At 45.5% G+C, this 18,395-nt stretch overlaps 1 protein-coding gene across 4 annotated transcripts in view; it reads right to left on the bottom strand.

The window, feature by feature from the left end:
- LOC117208408 (lachesin-like) overlaps nucleotides 1-17,968 on the bottom strand; it is a 39,529-nt gene extending 21,561 nt beyond the window's left edge. For 2 of the 4 annotated variants that reach the window (XM_033449593.1, XM_033449597.1), the window contains exons 1-2: nucleotides 13,740-13,981; nucleotides 10,285-10,412 (exon numbers count right to left, since the gene is read on the bottom strand). In XM_033449593.1, the coding sequence (XP_033305484.1) occupies nucleotides 10,285-10,411 (127 nt within the window). In that variant the 5' untranslated portion in view covers nucleotide 10,412; nucleotides 13,740-13,981. Of the gene's footprint in view, nucleotides 1-10,284; nucleotides 10,413-13,404; nucleotides 13,699-13,739; nucleotides 13,982-17,947 lie in introns of those variants that run through there. The other 2 variants (XM_033449596.1, XM_033449594.1) reach the window with 2 other exon arrangements.
- Between the last annotated feature and the right edge of the window lie 427 nt (nucleotides 17,969-18,395).

Below are 18,395 nucleotides of genomic sequence, written 5' to 3'. Positions count from 1 at the left end.
TGCGTACCGCCCGTTTAAAGTCGCAATCGACCTCGTTGCAACGCGTTTACGATGCTTATTAAATTCATTAGACGCGCGAGTTGCTCCACGTACTCGTTCAAACACGAATCGTCGCCGTTTCTTTTATTTCAATCGTTTCGTTCGTAATGCACGTCCTTTGCCGGTGTAGTCCAACAGCCAAATAAAAATCTCAAGGAATACTTTCGTTGTTTCTCGTTCTCGCCACGTCCAACCGGCTGTGTCCAACTTTCGCGAGTTGTCTTCGATTATCGCCAACTTGGATCTCACCTGTAGGAAACACAAGGCCAGTCTCACGTACGCGAGTGACACGACTCATTCGGGAAGAAAGTTTTTCCGACAAAAGATTTGTTATACGCGTGAATAATAGTTAAAAAGTGGATGCTGGAGCGGTTCTTTCTTTTTTTTTTCTCGAGCACTGAACTCGTTATCGGAGTTAGGTAACCAGCTACGTACATACATACATACATATATATATATTATACACGTGTATATATAGTACCTAGCAAAGTGAAATGGAGGCCAGGAGGTGGGAAACGGGGGATGGAAAGTTAGCATACGAATGCCCAATTGTGTTTGTGGACTGGTTCGTCGCTCTGATTTACATAGTTATTATGATATTATGCAGATGCAAAAAGATTTTTATCATCGTAGCTGTCCTTGTCGTGGAGGGGAAAAGAAGGTATACAAGTTGTATGACACGAGTGTTCTCTGTCGTCTGTCCGCGTCTGTGACGCGTTGCCGCCGGCATAAGCCAGCCGAAAGGCTGGAGCGCCGCTCGAACGGAGACGATTCGAGAGATCGCGCGGCTTGAAACAATTGGGTTGCAGAAACTAAGTGGACCGCAAATCGCGGATTAAAGCACCGCGGCGTAGAAATACATTAAGGATGCCTCTTTGCATCGCGCGTAGTCACGAGATCCGAGATTGCTCTTGATCCACTGAACTCGCGTTTCGTTGCACCAGCGGTTATCGCGAACAGGAACCAAAACCGTATTTCGCCGACGACGTATGCGGAAAAGCAAACGGCGCCTCTGGAATTGTACAAAATTTCAAAGAGAACGGAAATTAGTTCTCTGCCTTCAACGTCGATGTTAATCTCAGATTTTACGTGTTGTGCAGCTACGCTCCGGCTTCGCTACGTCGTAAATTTCCTTTGCGTATCTTAATCGCAGTAATTTTTCCCGTGCTTTGTAACCACCGTTGTAATCTTCACCGGCTGGCCTTTCGTTTAATCTTATCCGCGTACTCGTAGACAATTCCGCGTTATCGAACGATCGCCCTACTCCTCCGTGTCTAGATGTTGCAGCTGAGCTCGAATTCCGACCACCTCAACCAATCGATGAATTTCGTTGTTCAAGAAACGCTTCTCTGAAACTTCATTGTGCGTCGGATCGTAACAGGCAAAACTAAAGCCGATTACTAAAATAACAGTCGAGTTTAGAAGGAGAGCGCACGAGATTCACCCGAACGAGTTCATTCGCGGCTTCGTATAGCTCTTCGAATATTACGTCAGCTCTCAGCTAGTGGAAATCGTTAAAATTTGTCGCCAATGCAAGCAAAATATCGGCCAACGAAAAACAACGAATATGTCTTTCAACTTTTTCATCGTCTCGCGTTAATCTGCATATACACGCCTTGTAACAACCTCAACGATTACGCTCTTCGTCTTATTTTCCTAACGATTATTATGCAAGGAGTACGCCACGTAAATATCGAGGCGGCTGGTGGATGGGATAATGGGTAGGTGCGCGGCATTTATCAGGAGGGTAAAAAGGCGTTAAAGTCACCGCAGCAAAAAAAGGACGTAAACGACGCAAACTCGACGGCCACTTAATAAATATTTGATCAATCCTGACGGAGCGTTGCCGGAACGCCCGACCGAGCGGTTTCGGGTATTCTCGGTGGACCAAACGGAACGATACCAAAGCGGATTATCGAAACGCCAGTGCAAGTCGAAGGAAAAGTTGGTCGCTCTTTTACCCAGATTCCAGGGACTTTAAATTCTCACGGCTCGAATCCTTGCCGAAACTTTTCTCCGCGATGGAGCACCGTAAATATATAACCCCCTTCCCTGCTCTCGCTTCAACGCGTTCAAAGTCGCAAGCTGTTACACCGCGCGGCACCCACCGGCACCCACCGGCACCCACCTGCACCCAGCTGTCCCTTTCCCTCTCTGGAATCGCCGCCCTGTCGGCGGACTTGCTCTCACCTCGACCGTAAGAGGAGGAGGTAGTGGGCCGAGGCGAGCGACAGAACGAACCGGGAAGCTCCGTTCGACCCTCTCGGTCGCGTAGAAACGTCGATGGCGTGGAGTCGCCGCCGCCACCACCGTCGCCTCTGTCGTCACCGACTACGCCGCGATAATTCCATTTCCACGAAGCGGCGCGAATTCGTACTTTAATTAATCGAATTCGCGCCCATGTCCCTGGGACCTGTCCGCCCCACCGCGGCTGCCAACCAACTACCCTCCGCCACCTTTCGCAACCCTTCCTCCTTCTAGGACAAGTTTCGATCCCGGAAATTAGTAAGATCGCACATGCGGAACACGAAGGTTTCCTAACTGCACGCTGCACATCCACTCAACCGCCCGACCACTCGCGCCTCGTATACGTGCACATACTTTAAGCTTGCACGCGCGCTCACAGGCGCGGACCAGAGCAGCTGGGGACGCGCATTATGCGCTCGCGATTCGCGTCACGCTCCCTTAATATGTCGCAGCTAGATGCTCTCCATCCTTGCCAGCGGAAAAAAGGTTTATTAAAGTCGAGCCAGGGAAATTTGCAACTAAATACCGTATATATATATATGTTATATATATATATATATATACATATATATAATGTACGTATGTACGTCGCACGACAAACGTGATTCAACTTTAGCAGATTGAAATATCGCGACCGGTTTTACCAGGGATCGGAACCACGGAAATATTAGCGCGTTCCGAGCCGTTGAATCGTTTTCAATGGAACGAAAATGGGGTGGAGCGAAGAATGATGCCTAGGGGGTGGTTGAACGAAGTGGAAAGTGTGGGAACAGGCAGCCTTCGCGAAGGCGCTCATCCGAAAATCTAATTTCGGCGTATTCCACTTCCGCTAAGTTGTCCTCAAGTTTTCGGACGTTCGAGTCGCTTCGAAAAATAACCGCGGGAGCCGTGCAATTTGCAATTAACCAAGTCGAACGAAGAAGCCGTTGAGAAAACAAAAGAAGCGGAACTCGCGCGTGTTACGTTAGGGCGTGCTTAAGGTTTCCAGGTTGTTGCGCCAACTTTCGAAACTATTTTAGCGACGAACGCGGTACACCGAGTAAGATCAGCCGCAGCGCTCACGCGCAAACACGAAATTGCGTTTAAAACTTTGGCCCCCTTACTCCCGCATGTTCACCGGAATAGCGTGCATTTCACACGCGTCATCGTACGCGTAGCACGATTATTCCATTCACGCCTTCTTCGTCCTCTGATACGAGCCTGCGTGCCGCACGTATGACCGCAGCGGCGCGTGTCCTTAAAGCTGGAGGCGCGAGGAGATTACATCTAATATGCGAGCCAAGCGTCGGAACCTTGTCTGCCAAACTATCCTTTCCTCGATGAAGGCTCGCGAGTATCGTGACTCTCACCGTGCGCATACCTGGCGCGCGTGGTCACGTGCGTCTGCATTACCGGCTGGTAATTAACGTCAATCTCGTGCTCTTGCAGCGCGTTTCTCCGGGCGTTGTAACCTCCACCTCCTAGGCGCCATCCTAACGCAAACCACGCGGATGTTTGCGATATTAGGCTGCGTTAGGTATGGGGACGAGAGCGCGCTGCTTATACTTTGACGGTTTAATTAGGAGTTTCGAGCGAGATAAGCGGCCCATCGTCGTCGACGATAATCGAGAAAGAACGATTGACCGGTGACCTCCGGCTCGATCATTCGTTCGTTGGTTCGTTGCCGGGCCTCGCTCCGACCGAATATTTTTTAATAACCAGCGTACCTCGTCAGTGAAGTAGCCGATTCTTGGAAACGGCGAACTTGACTTTGTAGCGGAGTTACGACAAGTTGGAGAAGAGAGGTTGTAGACGGAGGCGACGATAGAACCGTGAAATTTCAGAGGAGCGACGTTACGATGGATTAACGGAGAGCTTTATTAATCGGTTAACCTCTCACAATTTATCTTTCCGAAGAAGCGAGTTTAAGTTTTCGCGGCGGGTCTCGGGAACTGCTGGAAAAGCGTTTACTCGCGTCGATATACATCGCGAACAAGTTAAAGCCTGTCTGCGCGCTTTCTCGCCAATCAACTTAGTTGCTGATAATAAATATCATTAGGATGACTCGACGGAACGATATTTTTCAAAGCGACCGCCAGATATGCTGGAACCCCGAGAGCTCGGTGTCCCCGATCGATTCATTTGTCAGGAATTTACCGAGGAGCCTGTGGGTCTTCGGAAACGAGCGGTTTGACCCGGAAAAAAGGACCTACGTCGGTTTCGAGCTTTCGTAGATACCGTTTTTACCTCGCCGTGCCATTGTTCTTACGCGAACTTCGACATCGATTCCATTACGATCACGCTGGTGAAATGGTCGTTCGGTTTCGATGGACAATTTGACAAATCGTCGGAACGATCCTACCGCGGCGGTGATCGATTCCGTTGGAGGGTAAAAGTATCTAACGGGAAACCGAGTCGAATCGTTTCGGATCCAGCCGAGGCCAGACGAGCCAAGGAGGAAGCGGCACTATGTCAGGGAAATGAACGCGTTAGTCACGCGTTGCACGCTGCGCCCTGGGGGTCACTTCGCATTCATAACCAGGACCATGGCGTTCTGATGCTTGCGGGATAAGATCGGCAGCAAAGGAGCGCGCACGCGCGGCAACCGCTTAAGCGGTAAACTTGTAAGTGGCGAAATAAAGTTAGAAGCTCTCTGCTACCGTGTCTGTGACAGTTTAATTAATATCTTTCATCCTCAAAGGAAAAACTTGGTGAAGTAACCGGCACGGGCCCGGCCAGAGAGAGAGAGAAAAGAGCTAGTGGGGTAGTCGAGGCAAGCCGAGTGGAGCTACTTCAACTTCAGGGACATTCACCACCATCGTTGTCGTCGTCGTCGTCGTCGTCGTCGTCGTTCGCGACCGCCCCTCCTTTTCTTCTTCCAGCGAGCTTTCGTCGCTTTACGCGCCAGCCTTGGGAACAAACTTTGTCGTTTTCCGCTATTTTCGATGGTCTCGCGCGTCAATGAGCCCAACGCGAAGCGGCTCCGGGACACGAAACTCGGGCAGTTTCGTGCCAACGAAAGGGAACTCGACAACCGTTTTGCACACTCTGGGTAGATCTTGCGGAAGATCCCCGAGAGTTAGTCAGACCTTCTTTGTATTCACCGATGAATCTTCTTTCTTATCGCGTCTTATTCTCCCTACGTTCTCGCTGTATCGCGTTATCAATTTCAATTACGTAAGCAGCCTTCATGGTTAACGTCGAAACTGTCGCAGTAGTGGAAATTTATCATTTTTCACGCAAGTTCCAGATTAGATTTACCACGGTGCGCTTTTGGGAATTTGAATAATTTCTTGCGAGATATATGCATAAAAGTTTATTTTGCATTATATACGTACAGCCTCGTTCGCTAGTACGCCACCGTGCATAAGTGTTTGGAAATCTGATTTAATTCGATCAAGCTGTCTCTGCCGTTAGTTCTTTAGCTCTTGCTGTAACTGGATTCGACGTTGCTGAATTTAATACCAGATATCTTCCATATTTCCATATTATCGTCCAAGTTTTATATTTATCTCTGATAAATGCTCCACACTTTGCAAAATCTACGCAAATATTTGAAACACGAATAGACAAATACACATTAACGTTCTAAATGTCGGACAAATACACGTAATATCACTCGGTTCTATCGATACAGAATATTTGACACGAGTTGAACGATTTACAGCCTAATTCGTCAAATTCAGTTATAAACAATTTTTCGCCGATATACGTTTCCAAACGGCCTATTTGACTCGTTAGTAGCACTTTGCTGTTTCACGTCATTGTGGACGTAATAAACGAAAAGCGAAACGCACAATGACAGCTCGACGGCCGTACTTTTCTGCCAGCATCGAACTTCTACCATGGTTAAAAGATAAGAGGTTTTGTTCGACTAACGTTAATATTTTTAGTCGTAATTATAATTCAGTATTACTTTTGCCTGCAACATATTTTGTTGTTTATTCTATAGCTTTTTATACAACATCTTCCTCCCGTTAATTGCAAACAACGCGCGTGTAGTTGCAGGTAATTTTACCTTAACCATAAACGTATTTTAATACAGCCTCGCTAAATCGTTAAAGGAAATAATTATATCGTATTATCTGTTGATTCTACGTCAGTTTAACATAAGAAGATTGTGTAAGTATCGCTTTTGATCTTCAGTCTCGGACCTTCTTCTCGTTAATTTATACATTTTACCAACATTCGTGTACCGTTGTTACAAATTGGATAAAGTATTCGGCCATACTTACGAACCTTAATATCTATATCACCTTCATATACCTCTCGTTTTCATCTATTTGATAGAAAATTTATGGTTTAAACGTCGCCTTGGTAGTTGCAGCGTTAATTACGAACAGGTGGCCTTGATCGTTCGTCGAACAGCTTTCGGATCTTCTCTTTTTGCATTCCGTGATAATCATATCCTTTTGTTTATTCTTGGCCTGTCGGCGACCGTTATCAGTCACCCCGCTTTCCCGTTATCTATCCGTTTAAGCGACATACCACGGCCAACTTAGCAGCTCTCGAAGGACATTATGCTCGTGTAACGGCGTGCAGGCCTCCGGTAAGGCGTTACCTAGTTCCATCATGGCTATGTATAATCGCTAACCACTGCGGTAACCCCTTATCTGATCTCGTGCTGTTACACCCTCCCTAATGAGTAATCAACGAAACGTCGCATTGTTAACGTCGCAAATAGATTTGGGACGATTGGTGGCTTGCCACAGTCAGAGAACTAACAAAGCTCGATGCGGCTTGCGATGAAATTAAAACGCGTTAACTGCTTTCTCTCGACACATCGAACGCCGATGGTTCTCGCGCGCCGGCACAACTTTCTCTTAAACACGATGAACGCGATATAGTTAAAGCTTTAAATTAAACTTAGGCAAACTTTAAATTAAACTTAAGGTATCCCTGGCACTGTCGAGCGTTCCAAGCTCTCCAAAGAAGGGAATCAATCGTGCCACGTAATTGGAAATCATCGAATCGTTGAACGAACATTGTTCGATCAAAAGCGATTTGCCAGCGGGCAAAACATGTACAGAAATACACGTAACATTGGCGGTATAGTCGACCAGCGTTTTTCTCGAAAATGGTAAGTTTTTAGGGAAAAATGACAGAGGTTTTAATGCTTTTTACGGCGAACGTGTGATAGCGTACGCCAATTTTTCATATGTGTTGTACCGTGTTATTCGGGTGAACGTTGATGACGAACTTTAGTTTTTCTAAATGGAATGCTATAAATTTGTTTATATCGTACAAAAACCTGCATCGAGAAGAATTCAAACACGTAGCGTATTGTGACCCTCAAGGTCAATACTGCGGATATGACAAATTCCCGTACGCTATCATATTCGCGATAAAGGACATTAAAAATTTTCCCGCCGTCGTGTTTTTTCGAAAGCCGTTTTCGAGAAAAACGCCACCCCGATATATCGTGAACATTCTGTATATATAATGCACACGGTATACGTGTATGCAAAATATATAGTATTTATGTACAGGGTATAGTTGTAGGTTTTTCTGGTCAAACTTTGTCAGGATGTTTTACGAGCATAAACAACGAACAAACGTTACACGAAGATAGGTCGTTTAATCCTTCGGTTCCCATAGATACCAATAGGTGCCATTTTTTATTTGTTTTATAACAGATATCAGCGAGGTGATAATTTATCTCCTCTAATGTCTTCTAAACTATTTACCATTTATTTGCCATTTATTTAAAACGCGTTAACTCGTAGTACCATCGATAGGATCCTTTATCTGATTCGATTATTAACCGGTTTTTTTTTATATTTACGGCAAATTTGCAACTCGTAGCAACGATAAGAAGATAATATATTTCACGTGTATTTTAAGACGAACTTTCAAAGTCTGTCGTTTTGTATCGAAACGAATAAATTTTACACGTTGCGTTACATTCTCAGCTATTGAAATTCCTGAGCTATTGAAGCTTTCATTGAAAATAGCAATAAAAATACACAAACGCGGAGAGAATAATGCTTTGCTGTCCGATATAGTGCGAGTTTAAGTACTTACATCGTCGAACTTTTGTTTATGAACAATTCTAATAAATATTAATGGTCATATTGAATCGATAAAACGGTTGATTGGTTTATCGAGATAAAGGATCGAAATTAAATTCGCAGAGTAGTAAAGCGAATTATTTATCATCGTCAGTTTCGCATCGATAGGAATTTTGAGATGCAGCCGAAATGGAAGAGTGACAGTTAACGAAGCTAATTGGTTGCATCAATTAAATATCTATGAAATCTATTCTATTTTTTTTTTTAATAATATAGTAACTACAAGTCATGATGCGATTCGTATTTCCTATTTTTATTGTCATCTTTTAACGTTCAAACGATGAAAGCTGAATTGCATGTGGCACATACCGGTATTTCACGTTTATTACTTTCCAAACTTCATCAACGAGTTATTATTCAAATATCAAACGATATAAATAATTTCAAGTTTCAAGCGAATTTTAGTACCACACGGAGGAAAAGATTCTTTTTGTCGGACTCTTCGCTGTAAAACGTTCGAGACTCGTAACAACGACGGGCAAGTTTCCGCCAGGCGAGAGTTAATAGAGCTTTAAACAAACTTACGTTCGTGTAACGTTCGTTTTTATTCATATCCATAAAATAACCCGAAGACTCGTTTAGAAAGATTGCTACACTCTGTATAATTTCTGTCGCGAACAAACGATTTCCGGGAAACAAAAGATCGGATAACCATCGACGGCCATCATCGCGAAGCTACTAATACAGATGTATCCGAACGTCGAATCCACGAAATCTGCATAGCAGGGGACGAGTCATTCTTCCACTGGGAATTCATCTATTCTTCGATGTTGTTTCTCGCGAATTCATTCGTTCTTGGTAACGAGATTTCACCACGTATACTTTGATTTCTCCGCTTTGAAGCTCTATAGATCCACTGTTCTCTTTGTTATCTAACGATAGGAGTAAACCTGCTACAGCGTTATATCCCGGCGGAAGAAGAGACACATTTGCCAAAAATACGCGTTCATTTCCACGCTTGCGAATATATTTGCGTATATAGTCGACGATTAGCCATGTAAAGTACGAGCCGAGAACGAGCGTGGCTGATAACGATGCACGTAACCGGGTTTTTCATGGCAAAAATCCTGATGCGTCTTTTCGTGCACGGAAATAAAAGCTACGCGGCACAGAACGAATGCGATAGAACGACACAGAAGCTACCGATGAAAACCGCGATTAGGTGATTCGAACTGGGCACTGTCCACGCGAAGTCACCGCAGTAATTAAACCCTTTGACGTGCGTAGTTCGACGAGTTCGAGCACCTCTGTCACCGTCCTGAATTCGAAAAAAGAGAAGGAGAGAAGAGAAAGGGGGAGGGGGGGACAAGAGGAGACAAAGGAAACAAGGACAAAAAAAACAGGAAGAAAGAGAAAAAAAAATATTGGAGCGGATGAGAGAGGCGTCGTGGAAACGACGAGACTCTCGGGAATAATACGCGGTCGGACGACAGAGTCATCGGCTTTGGGAATTTGGTCCAAGTTAGTTATCACCGATGTACACGCGAGCCAGAGCCGCGAAATCGTTTGTACAGTTTCGCTCGTTGTTACCTGCCGTAATAGTTGTAATTCGTTTCGATCCGTTAGGGGCGCAAAATTAATTTCGCGCTCCGTACGGCGTAAACGCCGTACCGCTCCGCGGAGCAGGAAATCGAGATGAAAAAGTTTTCAAGGACGTTCTCGAGCTTAATCGTCAGGACGATTACGGTCACTGCGTAACCACGCAGAGGCGAAAGTTGATTCGTTTCCGGCCTCGTAATTAACGTCGGGAACGAAGGCGAGCCGCGTTGAAGACGTCGCGTCGCGTGCACCGTGCTATATCCGCGGCATCAACGCCAAGATTCGTTCGGTTCTCTGTCGGTTTTCTGTCGGCTTTCTGTCGGTTTTCTGTCAGTCGGTGGCACGCGTTCGAAAAAGAAAACAATGCTTTTCGATATACGGGAACGAGCATATACCGACAAATATATACCTGGTAGCGTAGGATTCGTCGCAGAGGCGTCCTGGCGCGCGGCGTCGCTAGTAATTGCAGCCCCGCCGAGATTGGTACTGTAGTCTTCGAGAAGTACGTAGCACAGTAATAGCCGTGCCACCCTCATTCTGAAAGTGGAAGAAAAAGAAACCTGAACAATAATAATGACTATCTTTCTCTCTATCTATCTTTCCCTCTCTCCAATCTCTGCTTTCTCTGTTTCGCCTAACTCGTACCCATTGCCCCGTTCTTTACCCCAAACTCCTTTTACTACTTGTTTCTTTTCTTCGTACACCGGCCTCCTGTTTATTTTTCTTTTCTTTTTTTTTATTATTCCTTTCATTCTTCCCATTTTTCAATCGATACATTTGTCAGGCGATGGTACGAGCTGCAAGTTCGCGCAATTTCACGTAATGCACATTTGGTGGAGAAGAAATCGGGGAAACGGTATCAGGGTATTACTCGTACATCCTCGATTTCTTCTCTGTCCAAGGCAGGACGCAATTATCTTTTCCACGCTATCCCGTAAATAACTATTTCGACCATTTACGAGCACAGATTTCAGCCGGCGTGCGAGCAGAATTTACCACCGTCCGACGAAAAATTCGTATACACATGGTATGAGTGCGAACGGCACGACCGCCCCTTCTTATTTACGGCAGGACTAAATGAAAAGTTTCTCCTTTTCTGTCGCGTGTACCACCGGCGGCCCACCTATTCTACCGCGATACGGTTCTTGTTTCTTTTCACGGTAAACAACGACTCTCGCACGCCCGCACCTTTACACATCGACACAGCCTGTCGTATCTTTTTCGTTCGAACCGATGTCAGATTATACGTTCTTTGTTTTATCTCGGTGACGCGTGATCGATGCTTTCAGCGAAGCGGGCGAAAGATCCGCCGGTTCGATGAAAATCCAGCAGAGACCTTCGTTCCCGATCCTCGGGGATATCCGCGGCAAAGGAAAATTCTACACGCGGTATTTCGCGAGAATGCGCGTCTGAATCTATGCGTAGCAACGAGACGGCGAATCCGACGATTTCCTAGCGGAATTAACAAACGTCGCGTAGAAGACCGGACGATGGACGAGAAACGATTTTAATTCGGCGAGAAACGATTTTTAATTGGACGAGATAAGCACGCCGATGATATCGCTGTATTTACCCGCGAGATACTAATTTCCAAGCATCGATTCCAGCTAGTCACTTGATAGAATCGAACGTTTGTACGAAGGTACACGAAGCAGAAGAAAATTCGATTTTCGTCGTCGTTAAAAGCTTCTTCGAACAGATTGATAATACAAGGATCCGGGCGAAAGAGATTTCACTTTTCGAAGCAAAATTCCATTTCCGAGCGTCTTCCGTGTGTTTACCATGATGAGCTGTTTGTCCGCAAACATAGTCCGTTGAGAAAAGAATCGTGCAAACGTTATGATCGATTTAAAAGCCTCGTCGGCGAAATGGTCGGAAATGTCTTTGCGAGCGCTCGCTCGCACGAAGGATACGAAGGAAGGAAAAAACCTTAATGGCTCGCTTGGCATTGTACTGGAAATAAGTTGATCTCGATTCGACGATGGCTATCCCGCGCGCGTGAGTTCCCCGGGGGATGTCTTTCTTTAGCAATTTAGTAATCCCGAAAAATTGGGAATCCTCGTTTTGTCTTCATTACGGTGAAACGGCGTTAAGCGCGGCTTAAATTTCGTACGGCCAAGCAACTCGAACGACTTTGCTCCGTTCTCTTGCTGCAAGTACGATCGTATAATCAAGGAAAATGCGAACTTGTAATTTTTATTACCGAGCTTTATCGAGGATCGAGGATCCTCGTTGATCGTTAATTACTCGCATCAAAGAGAAGGACGCGTATTATCGCGATCGATCGGCGCCGAGACCGATCGTTTCTTAATCACGGATTCACGGAAAGGACCGAGGCGCGCGTACTTTCCTGCAAAAGTTGTCGGACGACCGGAAATTTTATTCCACGAACGTTTCCCTTTCCTTGCGAGAACGTATCTCAACGAATGTCGCGCGGATTTAATTTCTTTCCCTTCCTCCTTTCTCCACCTGTCTTCCCGGTGAAATCCTGTGTCGACCGTCGACACAGTTTCACCGTGTACGCGATTATACGCTTTCGGGAAGATTTATTCGCGCGATCGCGATCGTTGAATCGCATCGACTCGACTCGACTCGACCGTTTACTCTCGCCGTTTCGCAATCCGAAGAATAATTTTGGAACAGGATGGCAGAAAGGTACATATATCATTTGCATACGCGTAACTATGCAAATACGAGACTATTCTGCGGAGAAACAGATTAATTATCTAGGATGCCGTTGAAAGCAGTGAGTATCCGTTTTTGCGAAAGACTTCGCCTCTGCCTTGGCCGACCGACGATTACGATCGTACCTACCTCATCCAGGATTAACCGATTAGACGCGAAATTAACGTGTCCTTGGGGTTTCGGGTCTCACGATCGTTATACCATTCCCTTCGAACAGACGTTCCATCGAAGACGAACGGTTACCGTTGTAACGAGAGATCGTTACGGCAAGTTGGCTTTCGCGCGCACATATCCAATCGATTAATCTTACTCGCGAAAAGACCATGAAACCTGTTCCAAGTAAATATCGAAACGTAATTTCGGCTTCTACGTAACGATTGCTCGGACGAATCAGACGAATTCTTGGCGGCTAAACAAATTGAACGCTCGGACGCGAGAGTAGGTTCGGGACAATATTAAAATTCATACTCGTCCGATATTACCGCGTAATGAATCTCCTTCGGGAGACGAATTTATCAAAGTCAACGACAAGGCCATTAGCTATGACCATCTACGGTGACCGGTTCGATAAAAACGCGTCATATGCGAATATCGCCGGTTGTTTTTACTCGTCTCTAGGAGGGATCCCGTGGCCGTCGATCGTCGTTGATCGGCCGAGCGGCAACGATTTCCGATCGTTTCGGGTATACATCGCGGAATCGACGGTAGTCGTTAGTTTTTTCTCCGATATCGAAAATTGAATTTCCCAGCTCGGATTATCGTCCCGTTATATTCGCAAATTGTTATCGCAAAATTAATCGACGTCCGTTCGATTCTGGCCAGCTAGAAGCCCGTCCACGCGTACCTATGATCCTTATAATTCACTTGGAATTCACCAGGGAATTCCGTTGGAAAATATCACGTTGATGTATGGCCCCGGCGGAAAATCACCGCTCGTAACGCTATGTGATCGTTGGTAACCACCAGCCGAACGCTGCTAAATCCTCTGGGAATTTGCGAATCGAATGCCTCGAACGGTGATCTATCGAACGATTCTGACGATCGATGGACACTCGCGTTTCACGTTCTACTTTTGTTCGTCCTTATTGGCCCAACCGATTCGTACGCGCTTAACGATAGCCGTGCAACTTGGTCAACCAATTGGTTCCAAACTTATGTACGTCGCCGTTCTGACATTACCTCGTGGGAAAGGTGTAGCATTATATTCGTAAATGTACGCGGCGCGTCATAGATGGATGATCGATATGTATCTGTTTTCTTTTCTATACGACACACTTCTTGTTAACTGGTGTACGAGAAAAGGTAAAACGCGTTCGTCCGATCGAGCTCGAACCTTTGAACCAAGCGTCACGCTATGCTTCTGGCAAGGGACGCATCCCCGGGCGTCGAGACGCGTGTACTGACAGCGTCGAGCTAGCCGTCGAGCGAGTCGAGCGTCGGAACGCTCCGTCACGGAACGCTTGCCTCGCATAGCGCAGGTCCAGGACCTCCTGTCCCTTCTTTCCTCTTCCCTCTTCTCTCTTTCCACTTTCCTCTTTCCCTCTTTTCGCTCTTTCTTTCCTCCGCCTCTTCCTCCTTCTTTCGCTCGCTCCGTCCACGCCACACCACGCACCACCCTTGGATATAATATTCAATTTATTATGTAGCTTTGATGCACGCGGAACGTCGTCGCCGAAGAGGGAAGAACAGGAAGCGGAGGTAGAGCGCGAGTGAACGGCCAGCGTGGACCACGGGAAAATAAAGGGCGAGAGAGAAAAGCGGGATTTTCGGAAGAAATCGTTCGAGACCGAAACGATATCGCGGCACGAGTTTGCCGCTCGTTGGTCGAAAAGCGTTCCGCGGTCCACGAAGCTTCGCGCTTTCTGACGTTCGATCGCTTGACGACCCGTAAACGAGAAAAGAGTCTAAACGTTGATCGCGATGTCAAAGAAGGAAAAAAACCGTAATGGGGAGGAGGAGCCTCGGGATCGAAGCAACCGACACTATATTGTTCGCGCCTGCGCCCACTTCCGCTTTCGATACGTTCTTCCGAAATCGTATTTCGAAAGATTCCCGTGATCTCGATTACCAACCCCCACCCCCATCGTGAACCGAACGTATAACCAAAAACTCTTGGGGTGGAATTTTTCCAGTGGACCGAGCGAAGTTGACTTTCCACGTGCCCAACTTATGAAATAACATTTATTTTGTACGAAATAACATTTATTTTGTTTTTATTTTGTATAAGCCAGGATTCCGTTAATGGCCAGCAAATATTAGTAGAAAAATAAGCGTTCACCGTCGGTTTTTCCGTTTCGTTTGTGACGCTACACCTTGCATGGCCGAATACGTTCAGAGGAGCGGCAAACGTCATATTTGCCAATCACCAGATGTTTTACGCCAAGGTAAACAATCCGGTTTTTAAAAACCGTGGAAAGAGTAAAAACCGTGCAGTATAATCGACAAACCGTGTCTGGGAAACCGTGAAAGAGCAAATCGCGTTCGAGCGTAACGCACTGTAACAGAGTGTCGTTCACGATACGGAGCATCTCCGAGGAACAAGAGATCCGCTTCGTTACGAAAGCTGGCTGGATTCGATGCACGATGTGCCGTTGGATTCGATGGCCATGTGGCCTCTCGTCGAGCGTTCTCCCGTGAGTGGAAAATTTACGAGCGAAGAACATTCGTGGAAAGTGCTCGACCCCACACTCCAGGTCTTCAATTATGACAGTGAGAAAAAGTATACATTAAGGGGATTGCTCGGAGCAGCTGAAACAACTATATGCAAAGGGCGCAACAAAATTGCTGCTTAAGCTGCGCTAGGCGAAGATAAATGAAAAGGGTTTAGAACTTAGAAGGCGCCACAAAAGCGGAGAAACCGTCCTACCGACGTCTCGACGTCGCTAGACCTATGAAAAATTCCTGCACACGTCGAGACTACCGCGACACCTTCTTATTCCATCGATACGTTTATCGCAGGCAAATAAGCCATTAACAACGCGACCACGAACAGAAATTGTCACGTTCGCGGAAACCAGCGATCGCGTGTATGTATATGTCGTTCGTACGTACGTGCACGCTCCAACCGATTTGTAGAAACAAAGGAATATTCAACTAACGCGCGAAAGTCACCCGCGTACTTATCGTCTTCTTAGGCAATCGGCAAATCGTACATTTTAACTACCTGTCGAAGAACTGATCGACGGTGTATTAAAACTCGAAATGCGATTCCATCGATGTACGATATTTAATTGTTTCGTGACCACGAACGGGATGCCTCGCTACTTCGAGATACGTACGTCGTTTATGCGACATCACGAACGAAATATCTCGCTGCCACAACGCCGATTGTGCAACGCTACGGACGAAATATCCTGCGTTGCAATGTCGCTTATGCGACGCTATGGGCAACATATCTCGCGTGTCTTCATTAGAGTGTGAAATGTCTCGATCGAAAATTTAGGCTAAAAGTTACAATATGCTTAATAGTAAATGGTATAAATAGTTATTAGAGGAGTTACGGTCAGTTGTCGATCAGTTATCAACGAATTATCAGCGATCTAATTAACGAGTCATTAGCGATCCTATTTTACGACTTATACGCTATACTATACTATACTAATTCATTATTTTAAATATATTCGACGGTCTCAACAACAAGCGATAACGTTTAATAAATCTCACTGATCAAACATTTCTCTAAATATAAAATTATAATATTATATTAAGCAACAGGATTCTAACGATTACTTCTGATTAGCAAGTGGACACTGTGGCGTGTGTTCTGTTATCTTTTACTCTTTTATTTTGTCTGGCTATGTATACCAGCTGCTACATCTTTGTCTTAATAATCGTTAGAATAATCGATACAGCAGCGTCTTTAGTCGATCGGTCTAATGGTCGCAGATCAGAGCCGACAGTTTGCAACGACGAATACACCTTAAGGTGTTGGGATACCGATCCGCCGTTCGATTTTACGGCGATACACGCGCGGACACCAAATACGCGTTAACTTTTATCGATTATCGAAGAAGCACAACGTATTTCGAACTACGGGTTATCGGTTACGAAATTCGATCGTTCTCAACTTTGGATTTCGTCTCTCCACCTCGCTGCTTGTAAAGTGATAGACGAAAAGGTTGTACGCTTAAATACGCGAACTACTGTACGGTTGAACGTATCGTAAGCATAAATACGAGTAAAGGATCGAGAACTTAATAGATTCGTGTTTTTAAACGATGAAAATAGAACACCTTGCATATACGTAGATCGGAGGGAAAAGCGATACAGGATGCAAATCGAGCAAACTTTTACAGGTACGGTAGCATGCGATATCGTAAATAAAATAAATTCCTGGCTCGTTTGAAATAGCTCGTTCGTTCTTTTTATAATCAAGGAACGTCCGGAAACGAGAGAGCTCATAAGCCGGCTTTCTAGGTCGATTCTACAAGCTGCCGCGTTCGACGAACTTAACGCAATCGTGTAATTATACCATAAACCGGTTGTTAATAGGAGTGGCGGGAAAAAAGCATAGGAATCAGCAGGATTCACGCACGCACGGTTCGACCGGTAAAATGAGATTTGTCCAATTAAATAATTTACAGTAACCACTAGGTACAATTAGCGAAATGACACGCGTTCCATCGGCACTCGTACAGCTACACGGATTTTCCAGATGTAATAGCCGTTTTGGATTTCGGCTAAATCGAATTATGCTTTGGCGCAATGCATCAGGGGAGAATTTACATCTGGATGCCATCCATTTTAGAAGACCGGTGTCCCCGGTCCACCCGCCGCGTTAACGGATTGTCGATGTTAATGTTTGCAAAAAGATCACGTTATGTTTCGGCCGTTTTGAGGCGCGTCATTAGTCGAGCTCGTTTCACAGTCGGCAATATTCTACGTTAGTCGTGCAAACAATCGCGCGCTAAATAATCTCGCGACACGCTTGCCGCTCCTATGCAGACGTTCCACTCGTTCAGATGCTTTTCAATTCTCATCGGCGATAATAAAATCGCTGGAGAAACGTTTCCATTCGATTATTATTATCGTTTTTCGAATTACCTTGCATTCCGTCTCTTATTCTTCTCCTTTCTTCTCTCTTTTGTCTTTTCTTCCGTTTTTTTCCCCCCTTTTTTTTTTCATTTTCAACGTCGAAGAAATGATTCGGAAAACCGACGCGATCTAAAAGCTCGGAGCTTAATGCTCGTAATCGTCGATAATATATCGGAGGCTGCATTATATCCGAGTTCAAATTATATCGGAGCAGCAGCCTCGGCAGAACTTGGGGAATAACGGTCGATAGAAATGCTCGAACAGTGATAAAGTAATAGTATATATCGGAAAGTATAGAGCTAGTTAAAACTTAGTCGCAGAAACTATTTGTGGTGTAATAGATATCGTTTTACCTTATGGCCGGCTATCTGCAAACTTTAACGCCGCTTCATTGTTAAGCTCGCCACTTGAAGAGACGAACCGATAACGTTCGACGAAGCTTCGAATTTTCTTTTCCCTTCCATGTAGGACGTCCTTTGTGCCCAGCATTGGTATAAAAAAAGCCCCGAGTTCGACGCATCCTCGCGTGAGCGTAAAACCCAACGGTTAATGCGATTATCGTCGAAAAAGCATCTCGTCGTAATCTGTCGTGGCATTTAACTCGCTCGTTGTTGCGCGAGAAGAGGAACGCGGCTTCGAAAAAGCAGACCAGTTGCGTTTGTATATAAATCGGAAGGGTAACAACGCGACCAGTCGCTTTCGAATTTTAAGACGTCACGACTGTCCAAGTTGCCAACCTGTCCAAACAGACGTAGGTTATCGTACGAAGCATCCGTTAGGTCGAGCATCGTTCATCCGTTT

Source organism: Bombus bifarius, unplaced genomic scaffold (assembly GCF_011952205.1).
Source record: "Bombus bifarius isolate JDL3187 unplaced genomic scaffold, Bbif_JDL3187 scf7180000008062, whole genome shotgun sequence".
NCBI lineage: Eukaryota > Metazoa > Arthropoda > Insecta > Hymenoptera > Apidae > Bombus > Bombus bifarius.
Note: the sequence above shows the minus strand (reverse complement) of the source record. Positions and strands in the feature narration are given on the sequence as shown.